General features: G+C 50.0%; 6 protein-coding genes across 6 annotated transcripts; 4 read left to right on the top strand and 2 right to left on the bottom strand.

Annotated features, from left to right (window-relative positions):
• The first annotated feature begins 3,774 nt into the window (after nucleotides 1-3,774).
• Nucleotides 3,775-6,596, top strand: K441DRAFT_628249 (coronin-6). Its single transcript, XM_067646189.1, has 9 exons — nucleotides 3,775-3,975; nucleotides 4,032-4,060; nucleotides 4,122-4,181; nucleotides 4,235-4,377; nucleotides 4,432-4,480; nucleotides 4,532-4,629; nucleotides 4,682-5,143; nucleotides 5,193-5,307; nucleotides 5,355-6,596. The coding sequence occupies exons 1-9, from the start codon at nucleotides 3,942-3,944 to the stop codon at nucleotides 6,237-6,239; spliced, it is 1,875 nt and encodes a 624-aa protein (XP_067508488.1). The 5' UTR covers nucleotides 3,775-3,941; the 3' UTR covers nucleotides 6,240-6,596.
• On the top strand, nucleotides 6,456-7,837 carry K441DRAFT_254644 (uncharacterized protein). The gene is made up of 2 exons (XM_067640795.1): nucleotides 6,456-6,502; nucleotides 6,774-7,837. The coding sequence occupies exon 2, from the start codon at nucleotides 6,943-6,945 to the stop codon at nucleotides 7,639-7,641; it is 699 nt and encodes a 232-aa protein (XP_067508489.1). The 5' UTR covers nucleotides 6,456-6,502; nucleotides 6,774-6,942; the 3' UTR covers nucleotides 7,642-7,837.
• Nucleotides 7,838-9,066: 1,229 nt separating this feature from the next.
• K441DRAFT_540974 (L domain-like protein) lies at nucleotides 9,067-10,476 on the bottom strand (the record flags this gene model as incomplete). The annotated part of the gene is made up of 6 exons (XM_067642620.1): nucleotides 9,067-9,477; nucleotides 9,537-9,611; nucleotides 9,678-9,974; nucleotides 10,042-10,113; nucleotides 10,171-10,202; nucleotides 10,269-10,476. The coding sequence occupies 6 exons, from the start codon at nucleotides 10,474-10,476 to the stop codon at nucleotides 9,067-9,069; spliced, it is 1,095 nt and encodes a 364-aa protein (XP_067508490.1).
• Nucleotides 10,477-14,014: 3,538 nt separating this feature from the next.
• Nucleotides 14,015-15,828, top strand: K441DRAFT_540851 (NIF-domain-containing protein; the record flags this gene model as incomplete). The annotated part of the gene is made up of 4 exons (XM_067642615.1): nucleotides 14,015-15,208; nucleotides 15,264-15,413; nucleotides 15,466-15,564; nucleotides 15,616-15,828. Coding segments are annotated over 4 exons (1,656 nt in total), but the record flags the coding sequence as incomplete, so codon positions are not given.
• Nucleotides 15,829-17,276: 1,448 nt separating this feature from the next.
• On the bottom strand, nucleotides 17,277-18,506 carry K441DRAFT_541803 (uncharacterized protein; the record flags this gene model as incomplete). Its single annotated transcript, XM_067642664.1, has 4 exons — nucleotides 17,277-17,430; nucleotides 17,476-18,069; nucleotides 18,149-18,389; nucleotides 18,476-18,506. 4 exons carry the CDS (start codon nucleotides 18,504-18,506, stop codon nucleotides 17,277-17,279), a joined length of 1,020 nt encoding a protein of 339 aa, XP_067508492.1.
• Nucleotides 18,507-19,239: 733 nt separating this feature from the next.
• Nucleotides 19,240-22,240, top strand: K441DRAFT_673967 (kinesin-domain-containing protein; the record flags this gene model as incomplete). Its single annotated transcript, XM_067650695.1, has 3 exons — nucleotides 19,240-21,945; nucleotides 22,013-22,132; nucleotides 22,187-22,240. The coding sequence occupies 3 exons, from the start codon at nucleotides 19,240-19,242 to the stop codon at nucleotides 22,238-22,240; spliced, it is 2,880 nt and encodes a 959-aa protein (XP_067508493.1).
• Between the last annotated feature and the right edge of the window lie 947 nt (nucleotides 22,241-23,187).

Raw genomic sequence — 23,187 nt, forward strand, 5'->3', positions numbered from 1 at the left:
ATTANNNTNNAANTNTANTAAGAGNNTTAANNTANNTATAAAAGGCTAATTATAAAATTTTAGAATTTATTATAAAGCCATTGTTGAGATATTAAGGTGCAGTTTTTCCGATTTTTGGTGGGTTTTTGGGGTGGGCGGATGACTGGTGTGGGCGGATGAGTGGTAAGATACGTTAGCAAAATGCTAGTAGTACGATCGAAATCTCTATCCCTTAACCTGCCAAAATTCGTCCACACGTTATCGATAAGGATTTACCAATCAAATCAATGCATTAAAATCGGCGTGCTTAGGAATATACAGCTGATATGGAGGTTCAAAATCGGGCAACAGCCAAGACTCTGGGGGAGGCCTTTTTAAGACACGATTTGGTTGAACGATACATTGGGTCGGCTGAACGAGGTCTATATCATTGGAAGTACAACTGGAAGGCATAGTTAATAGTTTGTATTGATCAAATCTATACGGTATACGCATTGTTCTGATCCTGGTGTTCCGCACGGACCACTTGATTTGTGGACGTTGGCGGGTTTTTTTTATTTTTTTATTTTTATTTTTTATCCGATTGTATTATACTACGTACAATACTGCGCATGCAGCCTCTAGGCTATGGCGCTATAGTTCTATATACATGAATCCTTNNTAGGCAGCTTAANATGTACTAGTAGCTAAGTNGANACTCTGGCCCGTTTTAAATACTAGGGGGAGCTCCTAGCCTATTGGTGTTTTGTCCTGATATTTTGCTCACTATGGTCCAGTTTATACCAAGAAAATCGCACTAAGGAAATCCTGGCTCTTTTATCTATTTCTGCCGTATTCTGCCGTTCCTAGAGTAGAAAAAGCGCTCTAAAAGATAGATTTTTGACGTAGTTTTGCATATAAGAAATAAGAGAAACCATATAGCTTACTAGCTTGAAAGTAGCTACCAATTACCCCTATACGACTGTTTTATTCTGTACCCTATTCCTCCTCCTTGCTAAAGAAATGGGTAGGGAATTAGTAATTAGTAGGTACTCTCCCCAAAAGTAACCTACTAATGGTATTTTATAAGGGCGAACCTCGTTACATAAACCCACTCCCATAGGAAAAATTTCACGAGGTTGTCTGTATAGGGTATAAACACCAATTCGCCTATACACCTTATATTTAACGTGCTAATGGTAACACGGGCCAGTCCCCTTCCCCTATCCCCTACTATAGCTACCCTAGCAGTACATCGTCTGCGGTACGCCTACGGTGCGCCTACGGTACGCCTGCGGTCCTCTATAGTCTGATTGCCTATAGCGCGACAGCCGTAGACCGGTTGCAGTAGAGGTCGTCTACAGTATAACGGCTGTAGACTGATTGTAGGAGGTCGTCTGCTCTGCAGCAGACTGGTTATAGAGGTCGTCTGCCCTGCAGCAGACAGTTGTAGAGGAGGTCGTCTGCCCTGCGGCAGACTGGTTGTAGAAGAGGTCGTCTGCCCTGCGGCAGACTGGTTGTAGAAGAGGTCGTCTACCCTGCGGCAGACGGTTGTAGAAGAGGTCGTCTGCCCTGCGGCAGACTGGTTGTAGAAGAGGTCGTCTGCCCTGCGGCAGACTGGTTGTAGAAGAGGTCGTCTGCCCTGCGGCAGACTGGTTGTAGAAGAGGTCGTCTACCCTGCGGCAGACAGTTGTAGAGGAGGTCGTCTACCCTGCGGCAGACTGGTTGTAGAGGAGGTCGTCTGCTCTGTGGCAGACTGGTTGTGGTGGAATCGTTGGTTGTGGTAGCTAGCGTCGTGGTGACGTGTCTTCAGGGGGTATACAACCGGCGGCGCCCTTGCGACGACGGACGGAGGAGCAAAGGGGAGGCGACGGACACGTTGGCGGGTTAAGGGATAGCGGGCAATGAAAGAGCGAAAGTAGGTCTGCGTCAGGTCTTAGCTCTGAGAAGTCCTGGGCAAGTTACGAGAATTTCCCCCCGAAGAATCTTAATCAGTATATAACAACTTCGGCTTAAGGAACTATAAACTACTAGGACATAGCTACTAGTACATGTTAAGCTGCCTAGAAAGGATTCATGTATATAGAACTATAGCGCCATAGCCTAGAGGCTGCATGCGCAGTATTGTACGTAGTATAATACAACGGATATAAAATATAAAATAAAAAAACACCTTCGGGCTGAGGTTTCGGCAAGCCAGTGAAGCTAAGCGCAGGCCATCATTTCGCATATATATTTATATACTCTATACATCAAACCTTCACACAGGAACATTCATTAGGAATCTACCTCAACACGTAATTCTACTTTCAAATGAATAAATGGTCCGTGAATTTGCAATTGATACTGGCCTTAGTATATTGCCTATGATGACTTATGCGTAAGTGCACAGGTCGCGTAGGCAACTCCCCGTCTTTATCGTGGAAGTTTTAGTTTGGCTCTCCCCCCTGCTACCCCGCCTAACAGCTCCTGATCTTCTTTGCTCAGTACGGTCATGAAGTCTCTGATGCTCTTTTCATCATAGCTAGCTTTGCTTGTAACCATTTTCCGCGGCAAAATCACATCCCACTCTAATGCTCTGCCAATGCGGCCCTCTGCGTCTGCATCTATATTCTTCTTCCTTATTTTGATTAGCCTTGCTAATAGATACTTGCCAAAACCTAAAATCCCGCTAATGGCTTTCAAACCGTCTTCGGGGGAGACGCCAATAATTCTAAAGAGAGTGGCAAAGACAAAGATAGGTAAAACAAGCAGCCCGAATGTAATGAATCGTATGGTATCCTAGATCTCAAGGATGGCAGCAATGGTTGAGATCTGGATATATAGAAAGGCGATCCTATTGAGCCTTGCCTCGTGTAATTGTCTTTCTTGTCGAAGGTATTGGAGAATTCTACTTGTCCTGCGTTGAATTGTGGAATATATGGTGTCCAAAGACTGCAGTTCCGTCTCTAGTGCCTGATGTCGATCACCCAATTGGCTCAAAAAGACCGGTCCTTCTGGCGAAGCCAAATAGGACGTATTTTATCAGTTGACGCCTGACGATCCTCATTCGAAGGAGGAAGCAAGTTGATGAAAATCTGTTTTGATGTCTGTGAGCGACATCCAGATGTACTCCTGTAAAGCAATAGTTCCTCCGCTGTTATTCAGTACTTCGACCATAGACTGGTATAATGACGCCGGCCGTTGAATGCATAGAATCCATTCTATACAGGAGTGTATACAACTCGTCAAGAGAAGCGGCATGGGAATCCAGAGAGAAAGCATCCCTTTACGGGCCAACAGAGTGTGATGATGGTTACTCTTTTGGTAGGTGCTCCATAAGACTTTATATGCCATCATCAATGTTTCTTAGGCTGATATCAAGTAAAGCCGTTATCCTATCTGATCCATTGCTATATGAAGCAGAGCTTAAAGGCATGTATCTGCGGCAGAACAATTAGTTGTCAAGGAATTACCGAAGTTACTAAATTACCCCAACGCAAGCAAATCTCAACTCGGTCAGCGCTGACGGCCACATTGTACCGGCCTGGAAAGCAGATGCATGAAAACGTAAAGGGCACGCTAGTGAAGTCAATATTGAGCCTAGCTTTATTAGACGATTGTGACTTTTGAACCCTCAAACTTTAGACTGATGTCTTTTATGTGGGAGGCTTCCGACGGATGTGGCTGGGTACAGGTGCGGAAGGTGGTTATGAGTAATTCCCGCCTAACTTCTATAGAGCAGTGCACGTGCCCCCCGCCCCATAACCAAGTTCACGGTTGTCCGGTGGGATGTTGGAGGGGTGCCTGGAGTGGAAGGTGCAATCAAAGGGGACCAAACAAGCCAAGAGTCGCGAACTCGAAACACCAACTTTCGCGAACAGTTTCAAAGTACCCCAAGTTGACCCTCCCTAGCATACAAACCGCTAGAGTTCTCCAAAATCCTATTCCTAACCCCCTGAATTACTCTGTCGCCATAGCACACTCTATTTGCATGCGCACAAATGGCTGGTCGCTTCGTAAGAGCTTCCAAATATCGTGAGTGCCCAGCGCATGCCCTTCAGCTCAGCTTACTCCTAATGCGCTCACTCTAGGACACGTCTTCGGACGGTCGACAAAGAAGGTAGACCTTCCTCAGAGCTTCGTATATCAAAGGAAACCGCGACTGAGGCTTTCGAATCTAGGAACAATGCTACGATAATATCCGAATCTCAAAGAATGCTTGGGACACCAACTTGATCAAGGTCAGCCCAATGCACACCCGACCTGCATATACAGCTGTTGAGAATTAAGACAGGCCAACCCTGAATACATCTCCGTCAATTGGGAATCTAGTGGTGGAGGTGCATTTGCGGTCATACCCATCAATGAACGAGGAAGGTTGCCAGAGCAGATACCATTGTTCCGTGGCCATACCGCTGCAGTGCTGGATACAGACTGGTATGAAGCCTCTTTGTCCCACAAACGCATTACTCAAGACTAAATATATTACAGGAGCCCTTTCAATGATTCACTGATTTCTTCAGGATCCGACGATGGCAAAGTTTGCGGTTCGCATCCATTTAGGAAGTGCCAAGCGCTGAATTTTCATTAGGTTTTCATATGGCGGGTGCCCGAGGGCTTCACATTATACACAGATGCTGAAGAACCAACTGATGTTGAGCCAATTGCTAGATTGACGGGCCATTCAAGGTAAGCCCTAGATCTCTTGTTGCGCTTATGATGTAGCTGACAAGAATTCTAGGAAAGTAGGGCACGTGCTCTTCAACCCCGCCGCCGAAAACGTCCTTGCGAGTTCATCGGGCGATTATACGATCAAACTATGGGATGTTGAGTCAAGCGCTTCCAAATTGAGCTTGAAACATAGGGACATTGTGCAGTCAATGTGTTGGAGTGCTGATGGATCGTTGTTGGTTACCACGAATCGGGACAAGAAACTCCGTATATGGGACGCTCGGCAAGAAAAGCCTGCTCACGAAGTTCCGGGTCATGCTGGAGCAAAGAATAGTCGTGCTGTCTGGATGGGTGAACATGATCGAATTGCAACCACGGGTTTCTCAAGAATGAGCGATCGCCAATTGGGCCTCTGGGATGCTAGAGCACCCAAGGAACCTATTGGAGGTTTCACTATTCTGGATTCAATATCAGGCGTTTGCATGCCGTTCTGGGATGATGGTACACAGTGTTTGTACCTTGCCGGAAAAGGGTGAGCTTATACGTCTCCGGCTGTTCAATCGATACTAATAGCTCCACAGCGATGGAAATATTCGATACTACGAATACGAAAACGACAAGTTTGAGTACCTCTCCGAGTATAAATCGGCAGATCCACAACGAGGCATTGCTTTCATGCCTAAGCGTGGAGTGAACGTAAGTCTTTTTGAATAATAGGCTAAACTATCGCTGACACATCTCAGGTACACGAAAACGAAGTTCTACGTTGCTTCAAGACGGTAAATGATACATTCGTCGAACCCATATCATTTATCGTGCCTCGTAGAGCCGAAGTCTTCCAGAGTGATATTTATCCACCAACGACGGGCATCAAGCCAGCGGTATCTTCGGCTGAATGGTTCAACGGCAAGACAGGGTTACCGCCGAAAATTTCACTGGAAAGTATCTATGAAGGAACAGAACCCGCCGAAATTCCCTCAGATTACAAACCATCATCTTCAGCTCCACCGGTCGGCCCCCTAGCCACAAAGACCGAGGCTGAGCCTCCTAAACCAGCTCCCGCTCCAGTGCCCGTAGCTGCCGAGCGAAGCCTACCGCCCTCGATGAAGGAAAATAAAGCCTCTATCGCGAGTATGGCTTCCAAATTCGCCGACAAAGAAGAGGTGGAATCTTCTGATGATGAGTCCAGCTTCGAAGAAATTTCCAAGCCAGCCGAGCGTCCCGCAGCCATAACTGCCCGGATGGAAGAGAAGACTCAAGGTCTTGAGATCACCAGGGCGCCTGATGCCAACCCCACAGCACCGCTAGAGGCACCCAAGCCCACTGTAAGCGCCCAAGCCGAGCCGGCAGTTCTCAAAGCAGCCCCTACATCGGTTCAGGACACCCCGGCTCCAGCTCCCGGCCCTACACCTAGCGGTACAGCGGAGGGTATCAAGGGCTACTTAACAGATATCAAGTCGATGCTAGAGCAGCAAAGCCTTACTATGACCAACCAGCTGGATAAGATCATACACTTGACGCAGGAAGTAAACACACTAAAGGCGAAGATGGGCGAACACAGATCTACGAGGGAGAAGGATGAGCGGATTAGGCAGTTGGAACTGGAGCTTGAAGAGGCCAGGTCTTAACCAGTCCTGGTCCCCCCAATGCTGTAAACCAAACTTGTTAACTTTTTGACGGAGATGCAGAAGCGTGGGTGGATGAGGAGGTCTGATATGATCATGTTTGGCTTAGCATGAGCGTTTGAAGAGCGGACACGGAGTCAGTTGGTTAACAATCAATCCTGGATTCGGATAGGTATATCCCTTGTTAGCTACTCGAATTTTTATTTGCTGAATTGAATGATGATGATATTTGAAAGAATGAGTTGTATCTTCTACCACCTTTACTGGTGAGCCTGTTCCTCATTTTCGCTTTTCACATTCTATCCGTCACCAGCAATTTTCTGGACATTCACCATCTAAATATCCACCATTTAAAAATTCACCATTCAATATGGGTTCATGCGCCGATACCTAGCGAAATCTATGTTCCATTCCGGCATCGATGATTTCCCAGCTACTCCTACAGTTCTCAGCTCACATCTATTAGATGCTTGCGGTCCATCCATATCGGCGTTCTTCATAGGAAATTGCTAACTTTTGCGATTACCAAAACAAAAGCCCTCATAAGACATGTCTAGTAACCGCCCACCTCATCGCAGGGCCAGGATGTCATCAAGTCTTAGTCCTTCACCAAGAAACCCTGGCCCTTTTACCAGCTCAGGATCAGTTACACCGCCTCAAAACCGCCTCAATATTTCACCTTCCTGTTCACACCCTTTGAGCTCCGATGCATCTCTCGACTTCCAAGATGAATTCGAATGATCCAGATTCAGCTTTCCCTGACAGAAACAGCCTCCCTCCAAGCCGTGCAAGTCGTCCTGGTATATCCGCGCGCGGTCCCTTTGTAGATGACCCCTCCACAGATGATGAAGACGGCAATCCAAACCTGCGACACAGCTTGGATCTTTCACAGGGCCTACAGGATACGAATTCCCTCCGTTCAAGGCCTTTAGTTAGAGGGGAGACTTATCGAACTAAGGATGCCCCCGGCACTCATTTCGCACCTCGCGGTGATGAAGACCCCTCACGCTTTAGGCAATTCACCGCCTCCAACGGCCAGGCGGTCCATAATAATTCTTCTCTCGACAATAGCAGAAGCAATGCCAATCCTTCACAAAGACGCCGGAACGTTAGCACTTTGGCACCGAAGCCCAGCATCAATCCTCGTACTCTCGCTGCCTTAGACGAAAATTATGAGGACGAGAACAAGGACGAGAACGAGCAGGCCATTCAGGACAGCCGCAATCAGGGCAGCGCTCAATTCGCGGCATCTCAAAACGAAAGACTCTGCCACGTGTGGCCATCAAATTCCTTCGAGAAGCCTGTCTTAGCAGGATGGCCTACTGTTGGAAACACCAGTACAACTTCAACAGAAGCCGCGAACTGGCTACCTCTCAAAGCCTGCAGCTTCCCGGCTCAAACCTAATCAGACCGCGCGCCTATGCTAGCACCGCAAGTGAAACCCACGGCCCAGACAACGATGAATACTTCGACATAAGCACCGACTCTCAAGCCTTCGAGTCCTCCGTCGAAAGCGGCCCCAACGCACGCCACGCCGAGTCACGCACCAGACCACCCAGCTACACGGGGCGCGCATTCCAAGACGCCTTCCCAATCTCCTGCATAGGCGAAAACGATCACTTCCGCCCTCCAGCTCGCGGACCAAACCCTTCACAAGGACCAGGCCACCCATCCTTCGCCTCCATCGACGACTCTCAGCAACAAACCCCGCACACCCTCCCGCGCCGGCCTCCCTACGAACCCGTACGACGCCAACGACGACGCCAATGACGACGACAACGGCAGCTCCAACGACGACTACACCCCCGCAAGCCAGCGCCCCCGCGCCGCCCCCCGCGCACCCAGCAACCGCGCCCACGACCGACCCACCGGATTCCCCGGCCCCGCCCAGGCAGGCAGCCCTCGCGCTTCGCCGAACGCGTCCATCGCCGTCATCGTCCGCGCGCCCGACGGCTCGGAGCTCGAGTTCCGGCTGAAGCGCAGCACGCCGCTGGGGAAGATGATGGCGTTATTGCGGGCGCGGAAGCGGCTCGGCGGCGGAGTGCGGTTCGTGTTCGAGGGCGTGCGAGTCCTAAAGGGGAGTGCGTGCCAAAGTGTAAGCTTTGCGTTGCGGGTTCTTTGTTGGCTGGTTTGGAAGGAAATGATGGAGGAGTGGGGGCGAGAGTGTTGAGGGTATGGGAGCTGACTTGTGTGTGTACAGCTCGGCATTGTGGACGGGGATTTGGTCGAGACGTATGTGGAGCAGATTGGAGGTGGCGCGGAGGGAAGTGAGTGGTGAGGGGAGCTGGATATCTAGGGTACTTTGCGGAAGTCTGAGGGTTGATATTTAGTGGGGTTGGAGCATGATATTCCTACGTGGTGAGTTTGAGAGGTTCAGGCAGGAGTGATGAACTTTTCCACCAATCTTTTCAAGGGAAGGACTGTTGTTGGATGACTTAAACGAGATATTGGGTATACTAGTAGTTTGCAAATTCATGAGCCCGAAATTTCAACTATTGGGAATGCATAAAATCACCAGGGTAGTCGTATTCATAACAAAATAAAATATGGAATGACATCGTCACCGAAAAACGAGACCAGTAAATGCGAATTTGGATATACACCCACTACGCCGAGTAGAATGCAATCCAGAGCTCATTTTGCTCTCCAAGAAACGCCGTTTGGATATGCAATTAATCATGCCTCTCGTGGTTGCGTACGTGGCTGCAGAGAATCACAACCAGACTTCAGGTGTTGGTGTTTCTACTGCTCTACGATACCTTAACGAAAGCTAGTAGTCCAGCATTAGCGCCGACTTTATGCAAGTTTGGAGCATTAGCAATGGTAAGTTTTACTTACTAGCATCGATCTGTTTGACTTGCGGGAGCGCTAGCCGCACCTTGTTCCTATATAATGCTGGTTGTCTCAGCTGCAATGGATTTCCCTCGAAATACACAGTTTCGAGCTCCTCTTTATCCTTCAGTTCCCGTTCAATCTCAGCAAAGTCACCAATTTTACAGTAGCTTGCCCATAATTCTTCCAGATACGTGAGTTGTGACAGGCCTGTAAGATGATCGATAGGGTTGCTACTGATATCAATGACGCGCAGATTAGTGTTGGATTCCAGGCCGGAGAGAGAAGTTAGAGCGTTGTGGGAGATGTGCAGTTGTTCTAGATTTGGCAAGGATGATAGGCCAGTTATGGAGGTGAGGCGGTTGGACTGAATGGAGAGGATTTTGAGATTTGTGAGAGTGTCTAGGCCCTGTAGAACAACGCGGTATATTAGCTCTCGCCGCTGGAGTGGAAGATGAAATAGCTTACCTTGATCTCCGTGATCTTGTTCTTTCCTAGCCAGAGCTCCTCTAGCCCTGTCAGAGTCTCAAGGTTCTCTAGTGTCTGTCCTGTCCATCAGCCCTATTCCATATCGAATGAGACTTCCTCCACCATAAACCCCTGACCCACCCTTATCCTATTCGCTCCAAGTTCCAACATCCTCAGATTTGTCAAGCCTTCCAAGCCTTCTATTGCGCTTATTTTATTCTGCACAAAATATAGGTCCTTCAGCTTCGTGAGATGGTTGAGCCTCTTGATGTGCTTGATCTTATTGAATGAGAGGTCTAAGGAGGTCAATTCGGTGAAGGCATCGAAGCCTTTGATATGTGCTATTAGGTTGTCGTACAAATCAACATCGTAAAGGGTGGGTGCAAGGCTTTCCGGGAGTTCAACGGTCGATAGCTGATTTTGGCGAAGGCAGAGTCGCTGCAGTGAATATTACTAACGTCCGTTCCATTATAATGTAAGGCCGCTTGAGAAAGACGACGCATACCTTGAGTTTCGTGAATCGCTCTAATCGTAACGCTGGTATGCTTGTTATCCGGCAGTGTACGAGGTTGATTTCCTGCACCACCATGGTCAGTATTCGAAATTTCGCCCTCAAGGAGCTCGAGATACAGACATCCTCATCATCCTCATACTCATCCAGCAAATCTATAACACCCAAACATCAGCCTACCGCCTCAGCAATTCTCCTTCTCTTTTTTGCCTCCAACCCACCTTCATCAGCCTCAATCTGCTCCACAGGCAGTGCATCCTCGTCGGAGTGTTCCGGATCGCTCAGAGCACCTGAATTAGTTATCACGGGTCTCTTTTCCAACCTCAACTTCCCATCCCAGCCTTTACTATCTCGTGGTGACTGGTGGTCAGTTTGGTTGTGTGCAGCATCACCAGGCAGTTCGACATGCGGGGTAGATTCTGAAGTCATGGTGGCGGTTTCGCGGGCTCCAGGATTTCCTGTGTGGTGGTTGAAGAAGGCTATCACAGGCGAGCATCGAACGCACAAATATGTTTCGCTTTCAGTCCGGGCGGTGGCCAAGGGACACTTGGGCGTTGGGCGATGCCGCGCGGGTAGTGGTGGTGATACGTGGTGAAGGACCTCTTGCCGTCTTTGGGACCGCTTGCCGCATGAAGCTGCTGCAAAATTGTGCAAAGTTTGAATTTTATGCAAATGGTATCTCGACAACTCGACAGCTCGACATCTACGCGCTGAAGTCCTTAAACTTCACCGCCCTTCGTCTCCATTCGCTTTTGCTTTAGTTAATGCAGGTTTAAGGCTATTTGCTCCACTTGTGAGACAAAGGGAATGCAATGTTATTTGTCAGTTGAATTTTATCGGTGAGTTAACAAACCCCCTCCACATGAATTCATATTTGAGAAGTGTAATTAGTCATGCAACGAGGGAGTGCTGATCGGGTGCTCTTGATCTGGTATTTCGGAGTTCCTCAAGCTTTGACATATTATTACCCTTCAAGATTCCTCATTGGCACCTGAGGCGCTTTTAAAGTACGTATAATGGCACCTCAACGTCTTCTAGACCTTCCGTAGCGATATCCAACTACGTCTCTCCTCGTCCACAAAGCTCTCTAAGGTGTCATTTCTGGATGCTTGCCATGCCAATTATGTCCATGCATGATTCACTCTTCGAAATTTCCCAGAAGCAAGCCTCTCAAAAGAAGCCGAAGGCTCCAATAACAGTCCTGCCGTAGAAGTATTGAGGCAAATAGCCAGCCTTCGCTCTTACTGGCTGCCACACATTCAATGTAAAACATTAATAATACCAGATATAAACTCTTATTGAAGCTTTCTAGTAAGATTTCTAAAATTATAAGGACTGCACCAACTATCTCAGGTGAGGGTTCATCCCTTCCAACGGTGAAGTCCTACGAGAGTTGCGAACACTTAGAATCAAAAGTACGCGTATGATCACGGAGCCCTGATCGATAACCGTAGGACACATTTCACAGTTGGAAGGGATAAATTGGCATTTACGCCCTAGTAGAAATATTATGTACTAAACAGTCATGGCTGTGTCACCTTTCGCCATCTATTCTGTCCCACAGAGCGGACAGCTGATTTAAACTGTAAAACCCTCAGTTTTAAGCAACTCAGATTCGAAGTCTGGAAATATTTTGGGGACCCACAGCGTGTGCGAGAAGATGAGTAGCGTTGATGTCATAGCCTCTCGTATGCAATCCGTCAGAAGGCCAGAATCACAAGGCTAACAAAATCAAGGAAGAGAGCAAGGAGGAGTGGGTCGCAAACGCATTTGAGGATCACAACATATTTTGTAAAAAATATCCCGAAACGATGTACATTAGTGTATCAAATACGCAGAGAATAGATGAGGGGTTGTTCTAAGTATAAATTGATTCTGGCGAATCTTTCATGGCGACTAATTTACGCGAGCAATTTTGCAGTTCCTCCGTCGCTTCTACCTTTATAAATAGTAACGATTGCTGCATCGGAAAGTTTTAGGGGTTGAAGTCTACAATAGGAGAAGCTGTCAGCTTGCCAATTCGTCCATAGCACAACACCGTGAAGTCCTCTGTACTCGTGATCTGCGAGGAGGGAGCGAGGCTCTGGATCGGCCAGGCAGCCAGATGACTTGGAGCGCAACAAATGCTATCATGAACCACACCTTAGGTGAGACACTGGAATATATCGGCATGTGATTGTACCGCAACCACAGGATATGTGATGATAGACAGACGATGCAGCCTTTCCCGCTCTTCTAGAAGTACAGGCAAAACTCCTTAATACGATACCGGGTATATAATGATACATTTTGTATTACGATCTACACGCCCTGATCGAGCCTTTTTTGGTGTAACTAACGATAACCCGACTTTTGACGATCTTGTTAAGCTCTACCACCAATATCGGTATAACTAGTTGTATGGGAATGGGGTATATCTGGCCCACAAAGAGGGAGATCTATACCCTTTAGGCTTTAAGATCCACTTTTTATTAAAGTTTTACCTTATTCACCCTACACGTGACTATTGATATAACAATACCATTGGTATTACGATACATTTGGCGCCAAAACCCATACCGTACTAAAGAGTTTTGCCTGTACTCCTTTTGAAGGTGACGGGCGTAATTGCAAGGCATCCCCTGCGTTTAAGCGGCAAAGTTGCCTCCGAAGTATGTGGCGCTCGTCCAGGTCTCACTTTTGCGGGCAACGAATAACGAAGCCTTGACGACCGTTAAGGCTGCTGATAGGCCAAAGCTATCAAATCTGCGCATGTATCGTGGAGCCCTAGTCAAGGGTTAGCCGCCCATCGCACTGGGAATTGCCTGGCGGCTACACAGAAACTGCTTCGAGGGGAGTCGAGAAGTCATTACGCGGCTGTATCGTCGCGATGGTCAATTGCACACGGGTTCGAATTGCCGTTCGCCAGTAGAGCACTAGCTGCGATTCGCATTCTGGGACAAGCAGGTTTGCTGTGGGCCAGCTAGAAGGCTCCGCAGCGCAAGGTAATCAGCTCAGGAAAGCACATTGCCCATTGGACTGCTACATCCAATCCGCTCAGCTTGACTTGTCGTTGAAATTTAGCTACCTTATTACCAGGCTAGACGGCATATCGCAGCAAGACGGCTAACACGAACCTGTGTTAGACGCGAGCCAAGGCCTAGGAAAGCAATACCTCAGAGCCAGCCCCTGTCGTGTCGCCCGCTACATTGCGGCCATCTCCTCATCCAGCCTTTGCCCAGCTGTCACTCCGCCCACACCCCGTCGCGACTCCATCTGCCAGCTATACCGCGACACGCCCTACCTTCAAAGTGCTTCGCCAGACCTGATCGCTACCCGGTGCTGACACTGCGAGACGGCACTCTCTTGCTCATCTCATTTCCGCTCTAGCATTAGGCGAGTTACCAGCCTCATCGACTCCAGACCTCCCCGATCTTCGCTCCACGCTCCGTCCATCCAAGTTCTCCCCGTCTCCTTCATACTTCTAGCCTCGCACTGCACTCTCATTGCGACCTTCCCGCCCGCCGTCGCCCTCCCGCGCGACCTCGGCCTGATCGCTGCCGCGCCGTCAATTGCCACTTTGAGAAGGCTAATTGCTTCGTCCCGGCGTCTTCCACCACGCGGAAAGCCCACCACGCGACAACGCAAGGAGCGTCCGGCATCAGAACTACCCCGCAGAACGGCATTAAGCTGCTTCAGACGCCTTTCTGAGGCCTCCGTTGCCCCAGATGAGCCACGAGGCCTTGCAGGCACCTGCGGATCAGTCTGGTCGAATTCCCGCGGCGGAAAAGGGCCTAACCAACGACGCCAACTCCTTTTCAGGACACGCCAACGGTTCAGGTGCGTCTCCTCGTATCATTTCTGCGTTCTATCATTCGTATATATCGCGCTAACCGCCTCTCACAATTTAGGGTCGACATCGTCACGAGACAATTCCACCACGAACGCCAACTCACGACTCCCCATACGAACATCTTCTCGAGAACCGCCATCTACAGAAGATCCCAGGAGATCCAGATCGACATCTGCGCAGGCCGCTGAAGATACACTTACAACTGAAGAGGAACCGCGGAAAAAACGGTCCCTACTTAGCATTCCTCATTCCTCGTCACAAACGCATGAAGATTCGACACCGACAGGCACTGGATTGAGTGGAGCTACCGTGGCAGACTCATCAGAAAGCATAGGACGAGGCTCTAAACGCAGTCTCACCGGCAAGCGGAGGGCTGGAAGCACTGCCAGCAGCAAACACTCACAACAGAGACCAGCAACGTCAGAGAAACCTCCACAGCCCGCGCCTGTGGCCGAGCAACTAGAAGGGTCTACGCACAGTAAATCTAAGAAGAAGGGTGGCTTCTTTTCCTTTCTCAGTTGCTGCGGGTTGCCGACTGGCGGAACTCTTGTGGACCAGGAAGAAAACACGGAAGCCAACAAGAAGACCAGCAAGCTGCGTACCGGGCGTAGCCCCCAGCCTACCCCGTTGAAGAACCATGATGCAAGTGCGGCCGAGTCCAGCACGGCAGATTCGAAGGAACCTATGGATGAGAAAACTGGTGACGCAGTATACGGCGGGGATAAACAGAACGAAAAGCCAATTCAGGGTGACGCAACAATGGACAAGCCAGCTTCAGATGTCCCGGCCACGTCACCCAGAATCGTGACTAGAACCTCTTCATCTAGAAAGAAATCTACGGACCAGCCTCTTCCTCCTCTACCAAATCAACCTGGACGTCTCGACACGGGTTCAGCGGCAAACCCCCAAGTCACAGTACAAGCACCAACTCCAGTGGTCACACAAGAGGAAGAGCAAGTCATACATGATCGGACGCCGGAACAGGAGCAAAGAGATACAGATATCGAGATGACAGACGCTCCACCTTCTCTACCAATATCCGCCAATGAAACGCACACGGCAGGAGAAGAGACTGCCAGTCAGTCGGTTCAGAGAGATTCTGCTCCAGTCAAAATCGATTTGCCACCACCACCTCCACTCGTCGAGCGTCAAGAGCCGACTAGGACATCTACTGGCGCCACGCCTCAGAACCAGAGTCAAGAGACTTCCCTTGCTGTGACGCCAGCAGAGACCCAAAAATGGCTTCTACCGCCGATTAAGCCAGAGTTCAAAGGAAAGAAATGCCTTGTGTTGGACTTGGACGAGACGCTCGTGCACAGCAGCTTCAAGGTAACGCACTTATCCTGGCTCAGCTACCATTTTACAAAGCTGACAATTCGCATAGATTCTTCATCAGGCAGATTTCACCATCCCGGTTGAGATTGAAGGACAGTATCACAATGTATATGTCATCAAGCGACCCGGTGTAGATGCTTTCATGAAGAGGGTTGGTGAATTATATGAAGTGGTAGTATTTACCGCCTCGGTGTCAAAAGTGAGTTTTGCTAATTGTGATGGTGGATTCCATGGCTAACATGGCAATGTAGTATGGTGATCCGCTTTTGGATCAGCTCGACATTCACGGTGTAGTACATCATCGGTTGTTCCGAGAAAGTTGTTACAACCATCAGGGAAATTATGTTAAGGTCTGTAGAAGCTTTGCCAAGCGTTTCAGACAAGCATTAACATATCTGCAGGATCTATCACAAGTCGGGCGCGATCTACGGGAGACAATTATTATCGACAATTCCCCAACATCGTACATCTTCCACCCGCAGCACGCCGTCCCAATCAGCAGCTGGTTTTCCGACGCTCACGACAACGAACTGCTCGACCTGATTCCGGTGCTCGAAGATCTCGCGGGCTCGCAGGTAAGCGACGTAAGCCTGGTTCTCGACGTAGCGCTATAGCATCCTCTCTCCATGATCGTGTGCAACGAACATTTCGATTCCAAGCATTACCTAGCTTTAGATTGTACTGTTTAATCCCTTGTAATTTGCATGGCGGCCAGGGCCCTTAAACGGAGTGTTGTTGAATCTCGCTCTGGAAGCCCCCTCTCCTCCCCCTTCCTCCCCCCAGGCGGCAGTGCGTGTCTTTCTTCCAACCAGCTTTTCTCACCGCACCGGCGCGCTCCAGAGTGTCTGTTGCGGATGTGTTCATAACCCAAAAAGCAAAAAGTCCCCTTAGCGGAAGGGACACTCACATTTTCTGATGCATCAAAAGAGTCGGATTAGGGCGGGGGAGAGCCAAGAGAGGAGGACAAGGTTGCGCAAGGGAACGGAGACTTATACTTCCTTTTCTTGCGCCCCCGCCTCCCCTGCTGCTTTCCCCTTGCTCATGTTTTCCTGTTTTTATTTCTATTTTCCTCCGCGAGGTCACTGGATATGTATACCTGTCTATTTCGTCCCCCCCATTCTCTTACCTCACCACGCGCTGCCTTCGCGGTGCAATCATTTTTTCTTTCCTTTTATCTGCCGAGCCAGCGGTATTCTTTTTGCTTGTCTTTGCGTGATGGGGGGCTGAGGCCTTTTTTGGACTAGCATTTGTGGGAATCAAGAACATCAGGGGCTCTTTCCATCCGTCTAATCCATCCATCTATCCGCTTCTCTGCTTCTGACTGTGTCTGCATCCGTGTCTGCGAGAGGGGGAGGTGGGGTCCGGGTGCGCGGCTCTTTTTCCTTCTCTCCCCGCCCGCGACTGGAGCGTGCGTGAGTGTGTGCGTGCTGTGTGTGAGTGAGTGTGTGCTTGTGTGATTGGCATGCTTGTGCATCTGATTGTGTGCTGAGAGGCGCGCAGACTTAACTACTTGGGACTTTTTCTATACTCTCCTTTGTCTGGCTCGGAATTTTTTAATTTCTCTATTTTTCCCTTTTTTGGTGGCCGTTGGAACGTGTTGTGGGCTTTCTTTTGTTGAGATGGGATCGGCGAGTTTGTATGGAAGATAGTCAGAAGGGAAGGGAGTAGGTGATAGGGGCAGAATAAATATATATCAATCCGCTCATTTGACGCATTTGCTATGTGACAAGGCTGAGATGCGGGCAACGGGGGCACGAGATGAGGTGAGATGAGGTGGAGGCACGTGCAGGGGGGTGATTGGAAGGAAGGGGGTTACTGGGTACAGCGGAAACAGTTCCTAGAGGGAGTACAAGAAGCTCGAGTTTAAGCCGCGCAGTGTGACAAGCCCGAAGCCTTAGGGCTGACCGGGCTGGGCGGCCTTGCGCATGCCTTTGTCCTATCCTACGTTGCGTGGCATGCCCTGCTCGCCATGGACATCCCTCCATGCTAATTCCCACTCTATTTCCGTTTCCCTTACGTTTCGTTATTCTGTTGCGTTTTCACCCGATACCCCGATCTCGCTCTACCGCCTCTTCTTCCAAATCTTCACAAACTCAATCTTCTCCTGCACCCCCAAACCAACCCTCTTTACCCGCCCCAGCCGTGCCAAGTCCTCCCCCACCCGCTCCAGCACGTGCCGCTCGTCGCCGCCCAGCCCGTCGTCGGCCGCCGCCTCGCTGTCTACCAGCGTATCGCTGCTGCTCACGTAGTCGCCAATCGACGTGCTATCGAAGAAATTCGTATCATATGCGCCTTTGTGCACCCCGTTACGCCTCGCAGCAGAGTTGGTCGTCGCAGCGGAGGGCGTGGTCGGCGAGGCGTTGTTGTAGACGCACTCGGCGATGCGCACGCGGATGCAGTGCGTCGGCTTCGAGGCCAGGCGCCACAGCCACGAGAGGTACTCGCTGGGCACCGGCGTCGTGATATCGCCGGGGGTGTAGCGCAGGCTGACGGGGAAGATCTTGGTGCTGGGCGGTGCGGAGAGCAGGCTTAGCGAGAAGGGTAGGATGCCGCGGCCGTTCGTGGTGGTGCATTCGGGCAGCACGACGATGATGGCCGAGGGGTTATCGGCGAGTAGCGCGGAGAGCGTGGTCAGGCGTGCGGAGGGAGGCGGATGGAGGGATGGTGGGAGGAGGGCGAGCTGCATAGCGCGGAAGAGTGAGATGCGCTGCACTTCCCGCGTTGTGGGATAGGAGGCTGTGAAGATGGGGTCGAAGATAGCGGCGAGGTAAAGACAATCGAGGGGCGAGGTAAATGAGGATGCGATGATGGTGCCGGGGGAGGGGAGGCGATGCGCATTTTGCTTGGCTAGAGAGCTGGGAGGTGTCAGCACAGCTGAGTAGAGAGGTTTCGGGAGGTTTGAGTTGCATCGGAGATGTTTGTGGACAACTTTACCCTCTCTTAACGCGGTCTATCTGCAGATCTATCCACCATATGCCTGGTATCCCAATCATGCACCACAATGCAGCCTTCTTGGCTAGCGACCCGACTGGCAGCCATCGCAAGATGACAAAGTAGAAGATCGACATGCAGAGCAGCGGGGGGACACGGATGGCGAAAAGGAAAATGTGGATTGGAAGGAAGAGGAATCCTGTAGGCGGAGACGGAATAGGGAAGAATGGTGCAATGCCAGATCCTGAGATTTTTTTAGCAGCCATCGGTGGGAAGACATGTGTGATTGATGCATGAAATGTGGAAAAAAGTGACAGTCTTATTTCTCACCTCTGTCGCGGAACTGCGAATATTTCTCCATTTTGCTTCGAAGCTGTAAGATTGCGCGTTACCTGTCCATCAGAGAGTAAGAAGTCGGCTTGCAGCAGAGGATGGAGGAGCGGATGTGATAACGAGGTGGTCGCAAAGTGACGGTGCAGGGTTGGTAATATGCCGACGAAATGTCGCTTGGCGCGCGAATGGTGATGTCGCGCATGTGAAAGAGAGAGCGAGCGGTGGCTGATGGTTGTGGCTGATTACTACGGGGCGGTGCATGTTTCCGATCCTTTGGCTGCCCGTCGCTGCTTTGTTTACTCGCCCCGACTTCGAAAACACCCATACCCACCACTACCAGCGCTGCTTGACAACCACCAATTCCACCACTTTCTCGGCTATCCTTCTTTCCAGACCCTCAATGGAGTGCTGAGTCTCTTTCTTGTATTTGACGATCCTGCTCTGACTTTACCGCCATGGAATCAAATGAGAATGCGGTATGCCGTCTCCCTCCGCTACCTCTAGATACTGATGCGCGCAATGCTTCTTCAGCTGTCGAATTGTCCAATACTAACAAAATACGCTGTGACAGTCTATTAGAGCCTCTGGGCTACGGCCGCCTTCTAAAATACCCCCTCTATCTCCACCAACAAAGGGCCTCATGGAGATGTCTCAGTCTACCAACAATTCGAGAGCAATGTTGCCGCCTCCGAATCAAGGAGCGACTCAGAAGCATAAACCTTTCGGACGTATGCGCTATCCAATATCTAGTAGTAAACTCCATGGCTAATCCCCGAACCTGCGCAGTACCCGAACCTGCGCCTAAACAGCGAAAGACACTGATGGAACGCGGAGGCGAGCCAATTCGACAGAGCCAGCCAGCTCCGCCGAGCACGAAACCCGCAAATAGCACCGTCAAGGGTACTGCGGCGAATGGCGTCAGAAATGGAACATTCTCATCTTCGACTTCCCGCGTCCCATCCGCTGCGTCGTCGCGACCTATGTCAACTTCGTCTTTCGGTAGCAGCGTGGGTCACGGAAGCAAGCCACCATCCGTGATGAACAACTATCGTCCGCAAACAGCATACGGTCAATATGGCCATAGTAGGAGCGCCTCTCATCAACCGACCTCACGTCCTAAATCATCGTTTGACGATCGTTCGATGGGAGGTGAGCAAGGTGTTGATACACGCAAAGGTTCCACCCCAATTTTCGTTACTGCATATCAGCAACGTTTGAATTTGAAGAAGCTGCGAGGACGCAACGACTCCCGGGATTATATATATAATATCGGGTCAAACGGCCTTGCTGCAACCCCCCCTCCCCAAACACCCTCTCGTCCCTCTTCACAATCATTTGCGGTCGTCCCTTATCGAGATTGCTCCCTGAGCTCGGTCTTTGAGAGCCTCTCTCTTAGCTCGAGCTTTAATGCAGAAGAGGACTGCAATGCAATCCTTGAAGAGGAACATCAACTGCTTATGACCCCTTCTCGTATACCCCGAGCTGCACCAACACCTCAACGTGTTGTTTCTCCTACACCTATCATGGCCACTTCAAGGTCATGTTCACGTGCCAGTTCACCAAGCAAACCAAGATTTTTGTCCAAGTATTCTAACACGCGTGAGGCAGTTTGGGACACTGAAAGCCGAATCGAAAATATGGAGCAAGAGTTCAACAATTTCAAAAAGACCGTGGAAGGCACGGTGACTGAAAGGAACTCTTTGAAGGAAACCGTCGATATATTGAAATCTAGGCGTACGTCTCTTTTCGCTATTCGTTCTTCTGTTCAAGAGTTTTTGGCTACCATTCCTATGCGTTCCCCGAGTAATTTGAAGTTGACGTATGGGTTGATTTCTGTAGTCAATGAATTGGAAGGTATCCGCACACAACTTACAGCGATCAATACTAAGCTGCAGACTGAACTGGAAGATACGAAGGTTAAACTCTCGACTTCCAATATGGCTTTAGAAGATACTCGGAGGAGTCATTCATTTGAAGTGGACGATCTCCGACGGAAACATCGCAACGACATGGAAGACCTACGGGATCAGCATCGCAAAGAAACGGAGAGGTCACGCAAAGGCACCGAAGAAGAAACCACCAAATTACGAAAGGAGTTCGAAGCCGAACTCGACAAGCTAATTAAACTTCACAGAGATGAGTTGGCCGAATCGGAGCGACGGTTGAAGACTGAGATTGAAGATGAGCGGAGCAGGAGAACACGAGAAGTACAGGAGATTCAAACACAGTGTGCTCTAAGAATCCAAAATGCTGGACTAGATCTTGACGTCAAGGAAAGGGAGGCCCAGAGTATTCGAGGAGAACTTGCTCAAATTACCTCAGAGCTAGAACGGGAGAAGTCTCTGAAGGCCAATCTCCAAGATAGGCTAACGGAGGCATCAGCAAACAATCTAACCCTAGAGACATCGAACCGCGCAATGAAGGCCAATATCGATTTCCTCGAATCTGGCAATCAGGCCCAGTCACAGGCCTTCGCAGATTTGCACAGACAAATGCAGGAAGCAATCGATGCAGCAGATCTTGCCAATGAAAAGCTCCGTGCTGAAGAAACACTCCGCCGCAAGCTGCATAATCAAGTCCAAGAACTTAAAGGCAATATTCGCGTCTTCTGCCGTGTTCGACCAGCGCTTACGTCGACCGAAACCGGACCAGCCAAAATCGAATTTCCGGACGCGGATACTGATAGTAAAGAGGTGGTTATCCAAGGTCCAGAGCAACGTAGCGCGCTTGGAAACGTTACCACAGCTATCAACCCCTTTTCCTTCGACCGCGTGTTCGGTCCTCAATCACAAAACGCCGAGGTGTTTGAGGAGATTAGCCAGCTAGTGCAGAGCGCGCTTGATGGCTATAATGTGTGCATTTTCTGCTATGGTCAGACTGGTTCCGGTAAGACTTTTACCATGTCCGCCGCTGACGGTATGATTCCACGAGCCGTGCAACAAATCTACGCTGAGGCCACTCGACTTGAAGAAAAGGGCTGGAAGTATAAGATGGAGGGCTCTTTTGTTGAAGTATACAACGAGAACCTCAACGACCTCCTTGGAAAATCGGAGGACCTGGACAAGAAGAAGCTCGAGATCAGACATGATACGGCGAAAAAGCAGACTATTATCACAGATGTCACGGCTGTGCTGCTTGATGGACCTGAGCGCGTTCATGAGATGCTGAAGAGAGCGACCAATAATCGTAGCGTCGCGGCCACAAAGGCTAACGAGCGCTCCTCGCGAAGTCATTCGGTGTTCATCCTCAAGCTTCTGGGCAAAAACAGCATTACCGGAGAGAGGAGCGAGGGTACTCTCAATCTAGTTGATTTGGCAGGCAGCGAGAGACTCGCTCACAGTCAAGCTACGGGAGAGCGCCTCAAGGAGACACAGAGTATCAACAAAAGCTTGACATGTCTCGGGGATGTCATCAATGCACTAGGGAATGCGAAGGAGGGCTCCCATATCCCGTACCGGAACAGCAAGGTAAGTTCATGCTGGGCTCCGGCAGCTCTTAAAGTTATGAGGAACAGCTTGCTAATGCTCATTCCAGTTGACCTACCTCCTGCAGTATTCTCTCGGTGGCAACTCGAAGACGCTCATGTTCGTCATGATCAGCCCACTCCAGGCGCATCTGAACGAAACTATTACGAGTTTGAAGTTTGCAACAAAGGTATACCTCGAATCTTTACTCTTGTCGAACGTCAAAAGCTAATTATAGCCATAGGTGCACAACACGCACATTGGCACAGCCAAGAAGCAGACCAAAACCAAGGACTAAACACTTTTGCATGCACGGCCATCTATTTTGCGTTTCTAAACGGTTGGATTGGGTAATAGCGTACGATATTACCAGCGTAGCAAGAAAACGCGCTGTTGGGTACCCCTTGAGCGCTTCATGTATCTCTTTTTTTTTTCCGGCAGCGAATCGAAGCGTCCAAGTCGGCTTGCTTCACTGACTGGCGTTTTGTCTAACGATTGGGCGTCCTGGGAGGAAGGGGAAGAGCCTCAAATCGGGCTCGGCTTTGCTGTGCTTATTTTATGTGGCGGCGGTTTTTCGGTGTTTTCAGGTACGGATTTTTGGGTTGGGGGATTATAGTAGGTGTGAGATGGAGGTAGGATGAATTGTAAACATCTTGACTATTTAATTCGTCGTTTGCGGGTGGGAGTGAAGGGAGTAGGTGGAATATGCGGGAGATGTTGGAGGAGTTTGACGAACACCGGCTTAGATATAAGAGCCGCAGAGAGTACCAGAAGCTCGAGATTACTATGATACTAGGACGAGACTCGCCGTACTCTTACCAGCTTTAGTTCCCTCGTCTCCACATATTCTGCTCGGACGCCCGAAACGGCGGGAAGACGACACGCCCAACTCCACAAACCAGAGCATCCAAGATGAGCCGCCTCCTACACCTCCCCTCCACGACCTACAAACCTCCTAGTTCTCCTATCACCCTTCCCATTCACACCATCCCCCTCTCCACCACTACAGCCCAAGCCCGAGCCCCAATCGCAACGGCAAGCAACCCGCCCACCACGGCCACAGCACCCGCCGCCCACATCACCATACCGCCCGGAACCTCGGCGCGCCTCCCACAGCATCTCCCCCCAGTATCAGTGCTCCAAGGCTCTCCAGCCCCCGCCTCGCCGCTGGCGTTGGTGTCGGACCCGATTGCGCGGTCTGAGCCATCATAGCGGCGGTCGTGGCTGTAGCAGTACCAGCACCAG

Source organism: Cenococcum geophilum (assembly GCF_001692895.1).
Source record: "Cenococcum geophilum 1.58 unplaced genomic scaffold K441scaffold_5, whole genome shotgun sequence".
Taxonomy (NCBI): domain Eukaryota; kingdom Fungi; phylum Ascomycota; class Dothideomycetes; order Gloniales; family Gloniaceae; genus Cenococcum; species Cenococcum geophilum.